This window comes from Glycine soja, chromosome 3 (genome assembly GCF_004193775.1).
Source record: "Glycine soja cultivar W05 chromosome 3, ASM419377v2, whole genome shotgun sequence".
Lineage (NCBI taxonomy): Eukaryota > Viridiplantae > Streptophyta > Magnoliopsida > Fabales > Fabaceae > Glycine > Glycine soja.
In genome coordinates, this window is record NC_041004.1 from 33,041,851 (window position 1) to 33,057,000 (window position 15,150).

Below are 15,150 nucleotides of genomic sequence, written 5' to 3' on the forward strand. Positions count from 1 at the left end.
CGATGCTTTGAATTTGTGGTGATGATGTTGAGACCTTTCCACACCTCTTGTTGTAGAGTATGGGTTGTTTTCTGTTTCAACTACTACTTTTGACGTTGTGGCTTTTCTCCCTTGGTTCCTCCCATCTTCAAAGGTTTGTGAAATATGGTTTCTCCTTGCATATTATTTGTTGTCTTGTTCCTTTCTTTATGGCTTGGATTGTCTGACTTCATGTTTCTTTTGTTTTGTTGAATCACTTGCTCATTTTCTGCATTACATCTTTGTCCTCCTTTCTCCCTAGCATCTTCAAATGCATCCTATTTTCTGTATTTTGGCAAATTTACATGCTTTTTGATATTTCCAATCAAAATGTTACCGACCTGTTTTTCCATCTTCAACACATTCACATTCTCCACATATTTGAATCAAACAAAACCAAATCAATGTTCCCACGTGTTCCTCCTCCACAAAATAACCAAGTCACAAACTTTCCCCCAATGTTGGAAAATCCTCCACAGATTAGATATAGTGAACTCTTCTGGGAATCTTGAGAAAAAAAAAGTAGTAACATCAAGATGCCCCTTTCTCCTTCTTTACTTATGTTGACCATTCACACCATTGTTTCCCCACCACAAGTAGTTTCTTTGTTTCCTCATTTTGTTCATGTCCTCTTTCAACAATGTGGTGGCGATGTTAATTAGAGCCTCCGCATGGAAAAGCAATCACTATTGAAGTGGCAGTGTGGTTTCCTCGAGTGATTTGTTGGCTTGGAGTTTGATTTTTTTACAACATGAGGTTTTGTTTGGTTCTTCGAAATTAATTGAGATGTGGAAGAACATTTGGTGTGCGAAGGTGTGGAATGTGTGAACTTGTAGAAACAAATGCATATTCAAGGGAGACAACTTTGATTATCAAAGATTGATGGATGATATCCTATTTGTTGTTTGGTCCTAGATAAAGGGGTATTCTCCTCATGTTTTGTTTTCATATATGCAATGGATAACATAACTAACCTAACACATGCTTATTGAACGAGTCATAATGCTTTATATTGTCATCACAATTGCAAGCTTTTATTTGTTAATATTTTGGTGGAGTGTACACAATTTGGTGTGGTGTGCAAATGGAACTTATGTGTTGGAAATATTTGTTGGTGTAGGAAAATATAGAATGCTCTCTGAGTTGTTGTATCACCTGATTGGATGAGATGATATAATCTCTAAGAATGATTGTTTATACCTTGCTGAACTAGGTACACTGGAGGGGTACCTTGTATCCTCTCCTTGTAAACTTCCTTTTTTTATTAATATTAAGGATAAATAATCAAATTCATTTATAAAAATGTGATGAGCTAATAAATTGATTCTTAAACAATAAAAAAATTTAAATTTAGTTTGTAAATATATAAAAAGTGTGATAAATTATTTCTCATGGTAAATTTATCATTACATCACATTTTTAAAAATGAAATTTAATTATTTATTCTTAAAATTAATTACTCGTTTCTAATAATTTTTCTTCTATCCACTCAATTTTTTTTCTCTTGCTAGAAACCAAGAAAGGAAATCGGAGGATCAATCGGAAAAGGGGATTAACTTGCAATTTTTAAACGTGGACCGTACCACGTAGAACATCTAGCCCGTTAATCATCTTAATGCTATATTTGAGGGTGATGATTACGCATCACAGGTGCGCCGCATTTCGGAAACTTCATCGTATTCTCTCCAAAAAAGAAGCGGGAAAATTCACCCAAAACACAACACCCTCAAAAATGGCAAAATCCAAAACACTCTTCGGTCTTCTCTTCACTTCCAGTACTTCCCGCTCCTCTTTCTCCCTTTCTCTCTCTCTCTAGACCTGGTCGCATCGCAGATTCGCAAGCACACACACTTCAGATCCGAATCTCGATCCATGGCAGAGTCCGAATTCGAACCAAACCGAGTCCATGACCTCGAAGAGAAATCGTGGCACCTCCTCGCGCTCCTCTTCCGAATCGGCCACGCCGTTTACCCGCAACGCCTCGCCGCGCAGTGCCGTTTGTTCGCCGCCTCGCCTGACTTCGTCTGCTACGTCAGCACTCTCCCCGGCTCGCCGCTCTCCGTCACCGACAACGGGCTCGTCACGCCCTCCGTCAGCGCCGTCTTCGCCCTCGGAAGCTTCTTCTCCCTCCGCTTCTCGCCGCCGCAGACGCACCGTTTCAGGAAACGCAAGTTGCTTTTCGATTCCGCCGAAGGTTCGTTTTTCTTTTTCTTTTTCTTCAATTTTAATTCTGATTTTTTTATTTTTAATTTCGTGGTTGATTTGATTTGATTTTGGTGAAAGCAGATGGAAGAGAGCGCAAGAGGTTAGCGATTCGTCATGGACTTCGAGAATTTTCGTTCCAGGTAGTCAGAAGCCAAAAATTCTATAAGTTAGCAGTAAAACTAGAAATTTATTTATCTGATACAAGAGCTACTTAGAGTTGTTTGAACTCAAAAATCAATTTTGAACCTAAAATCAATTCTTCAATATGGAATCAAGCATGTTAATATTTACTTATAATCAAGGTAGCTGGTACTTTAACATTATTTTAGATGATCCGACATGAATTCAAAAACTTTACTTTTTTGCTTATTGATACTTATATGAACGCGGAATCATACTTTTATTTGGCTTTCTTTCCCATGTATAAAGGAAAACTTTTGTTTGGCTAGTGTGCGTGCCTTTGTATGTGACGGCGACAGTAGCTTGATTATGCATGAATTTCTTTTTTCTTGCATTTAGGATGCGTTATTATATAGTCTAGTGAAAGGAATAGAAATATAACCGTTTAGATTGGAGTGACCATGATTATTATTCGTAAATGTCAATTTCTGAGGGTATAAGGTTGCATTTCGTTTCATCTTAGGCATGTACTGGCAGTTTGTTTGAATGATAAAATAATTTAATGCATAGTGAATCACAATGATGTTTAGCCATACCTGTGTTAATGAACTTCATGAAACTTGGTGCCACCATGTACTGGCAGTTTGTTTGAATGATTTAATAATTTAATGCATAGTCGAATATAATTGATTTTGTTTCTATAGCTAGTGTGTAGCTGTGATATTCGACAGTGGCACGCACTTCATTGAGAATGATTTGCATTTAGGGTGCATTACAGTCAGGTGGAACAGAAAGCTATAGAAATAAAATCAATTTTATTCAGCTTTTTATTATTAATATATAAATAAAGTAGTAAATATCATTTCTGAGTGCATAGTTTGGTTGCCTTTCATTTGAGTTTCTTCTAAGAAAAAAAATCAATTAAAAATCTGATTAAATTATGTGATAATCAGATTTATTATTTTTATTTTAAGAAAAAAACTAAAATGATGTTAGTTTTAGCCCTTTTCTTGTGAGTTATAATAAGTAACGTATGAAATAAAGCTACATTATAAAGCGTTTTTGTTTTTTCAAAGCTTAAACAAATGCATCTTTAATCAACCAACCTTATAGAGTGACATATATCTTTTATTTAGCCATCATTGTGTTTCGTGCTGAATATGGTGCTAAGCTTTGGGAATTTTATTTGGCGTGCAGAGTTTTGCTGATGCTGCAGAGGCTCTGATGAGAAGCAATTTCCCTGTAATAAAATTTGAATCACAGAATATAGGTAGTGGAAATTTTGTATTCCTCTTGCGTATTGATAAAAATGAAGAGTGTTCAGGTTGTCCAATGTCAAATTTTGAACATCGGGGAGCCAATAATGATGCCAGCACAACCATGTCTAATGGAGAGGTTTCTAAATCTATTATCGAAGTGCTGACCAAAAAAATATCCATTATCAAAACAAGTTACTTGAACTGTCCGAAGCTAGTGGACAAAAATAGATTCATGGAATGCAATCTCTTTGTTGTGGATCCCCCATGCAAAGAGGGAATAGTTAACAACCTTGGAATTGGGAAGAAAATAGATTATTTTGACACATTTACGCATGACTGTGCTGAACAAAACAGTATTCATCATGTGGATGAAGATGGTATTGGTAAAAGTAATACTTGCAAAGATCAACCAAGAGAACCAAATGAAGATGATGAGGTGGAAAGTGGTTCAAAGAAAGGGCGGATTGATTCTGGCACAAATAGAGTCAAGGAAGATGTTGCTCAGAGGGTCAATGCTGCACTATGTGGAGAAGCATTGACTAATGGTTTGGAACAAAAGAACCATGTCCATGCAATGAATTTGGAAAAGGAGAGTGAGAGAAACACAGGGACTAAGTCTACTAATAAAATATCAAATTCCTCTTCAACTCCTAAGCGACCTTTGAAATCTTCTAGCATATTAAAGGGAGGACAGAAGAATGATCTCCACCCCAAGTCACAAATTCTTAAAGAGTCATTAGTCAGTAATAAATTTGGTAATGTTCCAAAAAATGTTGATCAACGTAAAAATGAACAGAATCTTACAGCAAGGAAGCAAAATCATAAAGAGAACATGGCTGGAAATATTGCCACTACTACTAAGGTGAGCAGCTTACACTAAGCTGTAGTTCGAAATAGCCTGTGCTTTGAGAAGATGTTTTTTTAGATCATTTTGACTGTTTGATTAAGAGGCATAACTTATGTTCACTTTATCCATTTTGGTTATTTTGTTGAATCAGGTGGAGAAAAGAGCATATCCATCATTTGAAGCTTTTACAATAGAGGAAGAAGAAGGTTCAGGTATTTGGATTCTTTCTTTCTCCTCAACTTCCTTCTTGATGAAATAAATATTTAAATTGCATTGACATTTCTTATTTTTTTTCATATAGGTGGTTATGGCACCGTTTACCGTGCTCAAAGAACTACTGATGGAAAACGGGTTGCAATAAAATGTAAATGACACCTATCTTTTATATTAATTCTGTGCTGTGTGTTTAGTGTTATAATTAAGAAAAGGAAAATGGATAGTGTCCATTATTTGCACAAAATTAGAAAGTGAAGCTACTTATTTGTCTTCAAAAATTCAGTTCTTCTTGTGTTCAGTTTCACACTTACAGTAGAAACTGGAAGCAATTCTTTGTATGTAATCATGTTGATATTACTAATATTAATTTACTTTATGATTGGCGTAATGGCTTTTAAGAAATTTTGATATTGATGCTCCAATATATATACATGTGATTTTACAGGTCCTCATACTAATGCTCATAAAAACCATGTAAATAATGAACGGAGTATGCTCGAGCGTTTTGGGTAAGTATAAGACATAATGGTACAATATTTGTTATATTTAAGCTGCAATGCATTCTGTTATTTGTTAATATTTTTTTCTCATGTGACAGTGGTAAAAACTATATAATAAGGTATGAGGGCTCTTTTAAAAATGGCAACAGCGACTGCTTTGTTTTAGAACATGTTCACCATGATAGACCTGAGGTAATTGCTGAAGCTGTCTATAATTTATATTTTCTTCATCAGAAAAACAATATCAGTTTCTGTTTCTACATATAATTTTTTTTCCAATTTAATCAATGAATCAAATTGAGGGCGAGCCCTGGTGCAGCGGTAAAGTTGTGCCTTGGTGACTTGTTGGTCATGGGTTCGAATCCGAAAACAGCCTCTTTGCATATGCAAGGGTAAGGCTGCGTACAATATCCCTCCCTCATACCTTCGCATAGCGAAGAACCTCTGGGTAATGGGGTACGAAGTTTTTAATCAATGAATCAAATTCAGGAGATGAATTCCCCTTTTATAGCCTTTACCAAAGTTAAACTGGTTAGCTCTTGAGAAGAACCCTGACATTCTCTGAAATTCCTCTTTAGTAGAGCTAATTTTACTTCTTGATCTTTAGGTTCTGGAAAAGATATGCAAGAAATGGATTTCTTTTTCAATGTTTCTTATTTTAATTTAATTTGGCTCATGAGAGTACTCTGACCTGCTCTACATTCATGTTTAATGGAGATAATTTTCCCTTCTCAATTTGTAGGTTTTGAAAAAAGAAATTGATATAGTTCAGCTTCAATGGTACGGGTATTGCATGTTCAGGGCCCTTTATTGCTTGCACAAAGAGGTATTTCCCCCCTTGCATGATCAGAGTCTCATGTGACTGACTAAAAAGACAACAAGTACAATTGTTTTGAGTAATTTGAATTCTATTGTAGGGAGTTGTTCACAGAGACATTAAACCTGGAAACTTCCTTTTCTCTCGAAAGCTAAGCAAAGGCTATCTTATTGATTTTAACCTTGCCATGGTTAGATTGCCTCACTTTCTTCTTCTTATCAAGAGTTTTGACTGATTCTTTTAATATAAATACTGATGAATTTTGATATTTTCTTTCTAGGATTTAAAGCAGAAGCACAACATTGGAAGTAAGATTTCTTTTCACTTATCCGTTGCTTATTCTTTTGAGAAATAGAAAAACTGGCTGAATATTTGGTTTTCTTATGACACTTGTAATTTTCATAAAATAAGACATGGTGCCTCTTTGGTAACTTGGTTAACTAATTTCAAGATTGAAGACAACACACTCTTAGAACAAAACAACATTTTTCTTGCTTCTAAGATTCTACCTGAATTATATTTATTTCTCTCAAATATTCCTTAGTTAAGTTTTACTGTCAAATGATATTCATAATATAATCTGCTTAATTAGTTTAGTCAATTGCACATCTTTTCAGGTAAATCTAAACCAAGCCATGATGCAGCATCCAATATTGTTTCTTTCTCTTCTGGTTCTGCCCCTCTGGTCCGAGACAAGAACCTTGGAGGCAGCAAGTCTTTAACATCCAATAAAAGGGCTTTGGCAGATTATAAGAATTATTCTGAACTTAATAGGCATGTAAAGCAAAAGGATTGTACCGGTCCTCTGAAAAATTGTCCTGATAAGGCTGGTGGGAGTTTTCTTAGAGCACAAGGAACAGATGGCTCTGGTGTAACTTCTGCGAAAGATCCTAGCACTAGGACTGCTTCTGCAGAGAGGCTCAGGGAACCTTTACCTTCCCATGGAAGAAAGGAGCTTATCAGCTTTGTGAATACCATGAAATGTGCAAACAACAGTTCAACAATAGGCCCTTCTTCACAAAGGAAAAGGGTTACTGCTCCCTCAAGCAAGGTAGATGGCAAGATTTTTAATATTACTCCGATGCCTTTGCATTCATCTACTGTTGGTGGGGGATTAATGAGAAGCAAAGGTATGACTCAAATTTTATAACTTCTAAGTTCCTAGGAGTTTTATTGCTACCTTTATCTTATTAACTCTTGGTGTGTTTTCCAGGTGATGGAAAGAAAAAAGAAGGTTCATGTGTTGGAACCAAAGGATTCCGTGCTCCGGAGGTAAGATCTTGCTGTCACTTCTATTCACTTGCATCTTTTTACCCATTTAAAGGCTCAATTTATGCTGATCCAAATAGAGATAGTCTATAATGAATGTTGACATAGAGAGTGCCATTTTTAGGTGCTTGTTGAAAAAGAGAATTAGAAACATTACTATTAGCACCTGGAATGACAATTTTATACTTCTGTGGAAGTTAAAAGTGAAGCAGTTGCCTTCCCTAAACCTAAAACAAATCACTATTCATACTTTGGGATACACTATTTCCTTTAGCCCATGTACGATTTATTGGAATAGTATTCTGAGTTAGCATAAGTTTCAACTGGTTACAATCTAGTTTCCCAGTTGCAGTATAGGTTTCAGTATCCCATATTTACCATTCCGTTTCATTTGTGGTACAAATTGTGGTCTCCTGCTGACTAAAGAAACTTAATTATGAGAATTTTACTTTGAAGGATACCCTTTCACGGTCTGTATGGCCAACTGAGATATCCATGATTTGAATGATTTAATTGTACTAGATAACTAGTCTGAAATATATTTCACCCTATGAGACTATTGGTCTCTTCTACTTTTTCAGAATTTAAATGAAACTATCTTTGGGCAGGTAAAGAGAGGAAATAAACAATGTAAGATCTGATATTTAATTCTTAAGTTTACATAGCGCATTCAAGCTGTAAAGGCTTCATTATAAAAGCTAAATTTATGGTCTATACCTGATGGGACATTTTAAGTTTGTTACCTAGAGAAGCTATTTCACTGTCCAATAATTTAATTTATGGCTTGTTTTTCAGTAGTTTCAATTCAAGGTTCTACCTTTTCTTCAGGTTTTGTTAAGGTCTCAGCATCAGGGACATAAGATTGATATTTGGTCAGCTGGAGTCACTCTACTCTACATGGTGATCGGGAAGACTCCTTTCACTGGCGACCCAGAACAGTAAAAACCACCTGCAAAATTCATTTGTGATGATTTTATTTGTTTCATTGTTTGTCTGTCCATGCTGACAGTTTTGTTGCAGGAATATAAAAGAAATTGTTAAATTGCGGGGCAGTGAAGAGTTTTGGGAAGTGGCCAAGCTACATGACCGTGAATTATCTTTTCCAGTGGTAATTTCTTTTATTCCTTATTTTTAAAACACTTAATATTGAGAAAAAAATATTAAACTGAAATAATCTTCGAATTAATTAAAATGTTTATTATTCTATTAAGTTTCATGCAAAAATATATTTATAAATGGAATATTCTTTTATCTGTCTTGTTAGAGATTATTGGTTAAACTTCATAAGTCCAGTTGTATAGTGTTTACTAGTAAATAAATTGTCCGTAAATTAATTCTATGATAATGTTTAAAGATGATGGTTGCTTGCACAAACTTTATTTTGGTTTTTAACAGTTGAAATTGTGATTTTAATTCATTAGCTCTGAACTCAACTGAGGTTACTACAAAGAAAAGAAGCTCTTATTTTTTACTAATATAGTAAATGAAGCAAAATGATTAATGATTGTATACTAATCACCTTAGTTAATATTCGTTGAGTTGCAGGAGTTACTTGATGACCGATACTTACAGTCATGGGACTTAGAAGGCTGGTGCAAGATTCACACAAAGAGACCAGAGTTTCTTGAGCAGATCCCGAAATCGCTGTTTGATTTGATAGACAAGTGTCTAACAGTTAACCCAAGAAATAGGCTCAGTGCTGAAGATGTTCTAAGGCATGAATTCTTTGACTCACTGCATGAGTCCCTGAGGAAGCAAAGGATGCTTCATCGACATCGAGCTCTCAGGTCGGATGCAGCAGCTTCCAGAGCAATCTGACATCAGTTTCATCAAGTGCATGTACTTTTGGTAGCAACTGACCACATAAGTAGTTGTTACTGTATATTTTTTGAGGTGAAGGTGGTTAACACATAAGAGGGTTTCCTTACCTGTTAGTGATGGCTTTACTGTATATATAACTATATCAGAGAAACCTAGCAGTGTAACTTGTAAGTTGTGTTAAATTTAGAACTTTAACATATTTTTGTATTTATTATTTTATTGCTGTAAAGTGTTTTTCTCATTTATTTTTTTAGGTTCCAACTAATTATGTTTGTTCAAACTTTTTATAATCTTTCATCTTATTTAAAGAATTAAAGCTCAATCCGAGCAATTGCTTCAAAAAGTTTACTTTCATAAATAAGGAAGTTTTGGATCAAAGTAATAAAAGTCGATGAATGATGATAATGTTTAGTAAATATAGCATACTAGAATGTTATTAAACTTGTTTTAAATTTTTAATCGTATCTGATCTATTTGTTGGGAATGTTGACTTATCAAGTTTCAACTACTTATAGCTCAAATTGAAGACTAAAACATGGTTGAGGATCAATTTGTCAAATTGAGTTTAATTATTGTATGAAAAACTAAATTGTATATCCTTTGGTTTTGAAAATCAACTAAAAGGAATAAAAATGTCAAGTAACAGTGACTTCAAACTAAGTGAAATATAAGTCCTAATCTCTAAATTAGAAACATTGAATTTTCGCCTCAAACGTAAACCCTTTTTCTGAATCATTTTGACATGCATCGTGATGGGCACAATTAAAGTTTAAACCATATATAATCCAATTTCAGTTAGCGCAGCTACTATATTAATGGTCTGGAAATGAATGGAAGCGATATTAAATCCTTCGACATCTTTCTACAACACTCCAATATTATTCTATTATACTAGTTTTCTTGCAGAGAATATCAAGAAGCATTAATCTTCCATGAATACCATCAGAGTCATAAAGTATATAATTTATGTATATAACAATCCTCATAAAGAGAATCCACCATCTAAAATATAAGAAAATAATAATCATAATCTATGAGCAACCAGAATAACCAAGTCAATACATGGATATGGGAAAAAGGATTACCATTTCTAACTTTCATTTTAACTTCTGAGGGGTGATAATTACAAACTTGTGCCTGCCATTATTTATATTTTCATGTCAGTAAAAGAATGCATAATCAGCATGAGAATTTATTTATGATTTCGAACCATTTTATATAATAAAACTCTGCATGTGTTCTTTAGATAAATGAGAGATACTACGCATTTTTTTGAATCCAAAATCATGAGGAATTACAGTGTAGAATTCTCTGCAACAAGCAAATAATACAATATGAGAGCAAAGTTTTAAAAACCGACCGGTCAAGACAAATCATTGGTTGAACAAGTACATCTCTAATTGAACCGCATGAGAAATTACAGTGTAGAATTCTCATGGAAACGCAGCTTCTTCTTCATGGATCTATCTCTGAGGCTTTATCTTCTTCAGAATAGCCTCTTAATGGGTTCTTTATTTTGCAAATTTCCTATAGAACAACAAAACAAGTTATTCCTGCTTTAATTTTTCCATCTCTGATTGGAAAATTTGAGAATTTGAGATATTTATCGGTAATGATTTTCTTAAAGATTGTATGTTTATGCCCAAGCTAGCTATTTTCAATATACACTTGAAGAAAATTAATTTCAGACATTGAAGGTCCGTGAAAAAGAAGAATGTAGCTAATTTTGGAATTGTTAATCAGTCAATGAAAGTTATGGGTTGATATTATGATAACATTGAATGCCATCTTTGTACATCTTCATATAGGCATTTACCTGTTAAGTGATATATATGCTATGAAGAATTGCTTGTTAGTTGATGTGTACTTGTTAACGTTATTGTATTTTGCAATTTTGGATATGCTTTGGCACAAGGTTCACATAAAAGACATTTTTTCTTATAGGATTATAATTATGTTTAATTGAGAATGGGATTGGAAGGTTATCTTTCTATTTATAAGCTGTAGCATGGTTGACAATATGAAACTATGGCATTGGCGTGGCAGCTTCACAACTAAAACAATTGCTGCTAAACATCCTGAAATTAACAGGCAATCCCCTTCATGAAATATAATTGAGTACACATTACAAATTAATAAAGAACTTGCATTCATCTGTCAACAAAATACAATATATATATATATATATATATATATATATATAACAATGGACTAATCATATTACATTTAATCGTTTTATTCAGTCCCTCATATAATTATCACAGTTAAATAATAACGAATCAAAAGGCACAAGAAATAAAATATCAGAAGGAAAAAGGAAAGGTATATTATTTTGACTTGATAAGCCATGCCCGGTTGGATTAGTATCATGCCTTCAACTGGCTACAGTACTGTGTATTATAGGTGTTAAAAAAAGTTGAATTGAAATGAACAATAGTCTGAGATAGTATGATATCTGAACCGAATTGATTTTTTTTTTTTGTACAAACTGAATTGGAAAATGATTTGGGAAAACTGAACTAAGCCAAATTATTTTTAAATTAAATCAAACCATTCCTTTTAACCAAACTAAACCTTTAAAATCGGTTTTAAAAAATAAATTTTCCGTTTCAAATCATAATCATAGCAATTTTCTTACTCTCAAACTTTACACTTAAAGAACTGATAGAACCTATTAAACAACTAATATACTAGTCATAATGTTACTTAAAATATATATATATATAATTTGGTATAAAAAATATTTTTTAATTAAAAATTATTGAACAGTGTAATAGTTGATCAATGTTATATTTAAAATAATATAAATGCCTTTATTAATTCTTTAATTAGGTGGAAAAATTATGATTAATTCAAAATAATATATTAAGAGACACTCTAACTAAAGAGTATTACCATATTTGAAATTAATATAACTTCCACCTTAATCTAAGTCATTCATACATGCAAACTCTAATTAATGCCATTCTGTGATGAGGAGTTTAAATACTGGAAGATGCAACATTCGTATGTTACAACGCCATTGGGAAATATGTGTCTTTTATACGAGAATTGTATGAGAGGGTTGGTGTAAATTAAGACACGTTGATAGATATGGTTAGCAACTTCGCACTGGTTTCGGTTCAAGGCATAATGCAGTTATCTGCATGAACGTTAATATGGACGTGTGGCTGGTCAAATATATGCAGGAATGAACGTTAATTATTTGAAGGAAATGCCTGCGTTTTTTTTTAATGTTTATGCCGAATCTGTTTGTGCTTGTTTGCTGTTGGCTTAGCTTTGCATTAAATTTTATTCTGATCGCAGCAAACATACAACACTTTTTATTTGTATTGGTTGATGCAAGTTTGATCACAACTTGTCCTTAGACTTTGCTTTCTTTATAAATTATTTTGCCGTTCAAAAAAAAAAATATCACGATGAATCTTTATTTTAAGGCTTAAATAACTTTTAAATATCTAATAAATATTTAATTTTTGTTTTGAGTTTTTGATAATTTTCTTTGTTATTCTGAATTTTTTATATATTAAAATTTTTATTTTAGATTTTTGTCGTCGTAAATGGCATGGCATCATCCTAAAGATTGATATATGTTGGAAAAACTATTAAGATGATATCCCATAATTACTTAATTGATGACAAAAACTTAAAATAAAACTTTTAATACATCATAGAACAATCAAAATTTTTATAAAAAATTTAAAACAAAAATTAGATATATAACAGAAATCTTAAACATATTATTTTAATATATAATGGTTGATGTTAAGAAATTTGTTTGTCATTTAAAAAAAATTACCATGGTGAATCTTTATTTCAATATATAATAAAAATATCCAACTATAATTGCAACATTTCACAATAATGATCCCTTAGTTTCTCACCTATTATTATCAGGTTAAATGATTCATTTGATTCTTATAGTTTTACGATTCATATCTTTTAATTCATATAGTTTAAAAATGATCTTTTTAGTTTCTATCATTTATATTTTAATTACCTTTTAGTCCTTACGACAAAAAATATATAAAAATAATTAGTTACAAATTAGTTATAAATTATAAATTATTTTTTATTATAAATTATCTTGCGATAAATTAATTATAAATTATTTGTTAATATTTTTGTAGTTAATTGTAATTGAGGATATTACTCATATTTTGATGGTGATGATTAAAAGAGAATTAAAATATAAAATATAAAGATTAAAAATATCACTTTCAAACTGTAAGGACTAAAAGAAAATTAAAATACAAATTATAAAGATTAAAAAAATTGTTTTCAAACTACAAGACTAAAATAAAATTAAAATACTAAAATAGAATTAAAATGTAAATTATAGAGACTAAAAAAATTATTTTTAAATTATAAAGACTAAAATGTACAAACAATAAAATTATAGATAACAAAATGAGTAATTAAATCTTATTTTTATTTGTTTCACAACCTTTTCCATTTTTATATTTTTATTAATATTTATTGAACTTTTTGGCCTATGCAAATGCACGAGACTTTATATATCATATCTAGTTTTTTCAGAAACAAAAAATATGTATCTATTTAGTATATCTATGTCACTTTGTTAGGATGGCACGCCTTGGGAGATAAACGACCTATGTGGTTTGAAAAGTTTTTGAATAAAGGAAGCGAACAAGTTGTTCATATCTTGAGAAGTGTCATCATCATGATTAATAAATAATGTCTTTGACACTTACGTCATTTGAGCTACATATACATTTACATTTCGATTAATGTCTAATTATGGTTCTCTCACATGCTTATAGATTTAGTTCACTCTTTAGTTAGAGTGTCTCTCATGTCACTTCTGCCTGTGACTTAGGAACCCACAAAAATATGATGAGTCACTATCGACAAGTTATAAAGGGACTTGCACATTCACCCAACCCAAAACAATATTATATAGTAAATTTGCCGAAATTATTCCCACTTAATTAAACCATATTGCGACTTAATTAATAAAGGAATGAGATGAGATATGGTGTCCCACATAAAGCTTGAGAATGAAGTCGTTGGATAAAGATCATCTTCCTACGTGACTTCACTTTTCAAGAAGCTCTTCAAGAAAACATAATCATCATGTTCCTTACATAAAAAAAAAATGTTAGGATCTTTTAAGTTACATGAATAGAAAACTACAGTCAACCCTCCCAAAAGCCTAGCATGATCATGAACTGTCCATTCTCTCGAAGCCATAATTAAGGTGTAGAGAAGTTTTTTCTCTGCCTTCTCCATCTCTCATAAACACACAACTTACTGAGCTTATGGATCCCAAGTCTTTTTGTTGCAAAAATCATATACTCCCTTGTATACAATAAAAATCACAATGAAATGGTCTATTTCTACACACTTACTATAGCTACGTACACATAACTTGACTTAGACATATCCACTTTATACAAACACATACATCGTGGCCTATATGATCTTGTATAGCTTTGCAAGTTAATCATCTTTGGCTTCTCATCTTTTTAATGCTTTTTGTAAACCCTTGTTGAAATGACTTTTTTTAACACATTAACTATGAAAGGCCTTCTTTAAAAACAAACCTAGCTACTTTTTTCAAGGACCACACATTTCCTACATGTTGCCACTCTTCACTAAAGCTAATTAAGCCACGTTGATCTGTCATCTAGACCAAGACAACAACTAGACCTGCTTTCCTAAAGTCATGACATGTAATTACTACTCTTCACCACGCATTCATCAATCCATGTCTACGTATATTATTGCTGGTCAACAAGTTAGGTCATAAATGAGTAATATAACATCATACTAGTATTAAATTAGAGATCAGCGAATAGCGTGGACATATGCATTGTCTGTGTGTATTTATAAATAGTGCATATGAAATTATTAGAAAATTATTGTGTGACATGTCCAGTAGATGGTTGGCATCTTTTGTGTATGTTTGGTAAAGTTTATCCTAAAAAAAATCAAAACCTATTCTTTTAGTCATGATTGTAGGACCACTTGGAGGACTAAATGGTAATGAATAGACTTCAACTTAGTTTGGAGCAAAGTAGATGAACATGTTGGCAATGAGACGGTTACTGACTA

The 15,150-nt window shown here is 32.5% G+C and overlaps 1 protein-coding gene across 1 annotated transcript; it reads left to right on the forward strand.

Moving 5' to 3' along the window:
- The first annotated feature begins 1,549 nt into the window (after nt 1-1,549).
- Nucleotides 1,550-9,301, forward strand: LOC114406497 (probable serine/threonine-protein kinase cdc7). Its single transcript, XM_028369207.1, has 15 exons — nt 1,550-2,212; nt 2,305-2,363; nt 3,541-4,464; nt 4,601-4,661; nt 4,751-4,813; nt 5,111-5,174; nt 5,264-5,357; nt 5,908-5,991; nt 6,083-6,172; nt 6,263-6,290; nt 6,600-7,112; nt 7,196-7,254; nt 8,080-8,189; nt 8,272-8,359; nt 8,797-9,301. Exons 1-15 carry the CDS (start codon nt 1,891-1,893, stop codon nt 9,067-9,069), a joined length of 2,832 nt encoding a protein of 943 aa, XP_028225008.1. The 5' UTR covers nt 1,550-1,890; the 3' UTR covers nt 9,070-9,301.
- The last annotated feature ends 5,849 nt before the right edge of the window (nt 9,302-15,150 follow it).

Coding starts and splice junctions, on each gene's coding strand:
- LOC114406497 (XM_028369207.1), top strand. CDS start 1,891: ATGGCAGAGTCCGAATTCGAACCAAACCGAGTCCATGACCTCGAAGAG. Junction 6,291..6,599: donor GCAGAAGCACAACATTGGAA/GTAAGATTTCTT, acceptor ACATCTTTTCAG/GTAAATCTAAACCAAGCCAT. Junction 8,360..8,796: donor GTGAATTATCTTTTCCAGTG/GTAATTTCTTTT, acceptor GTTGAGTTGCAG/GAGTTACTTGATGACCGATA.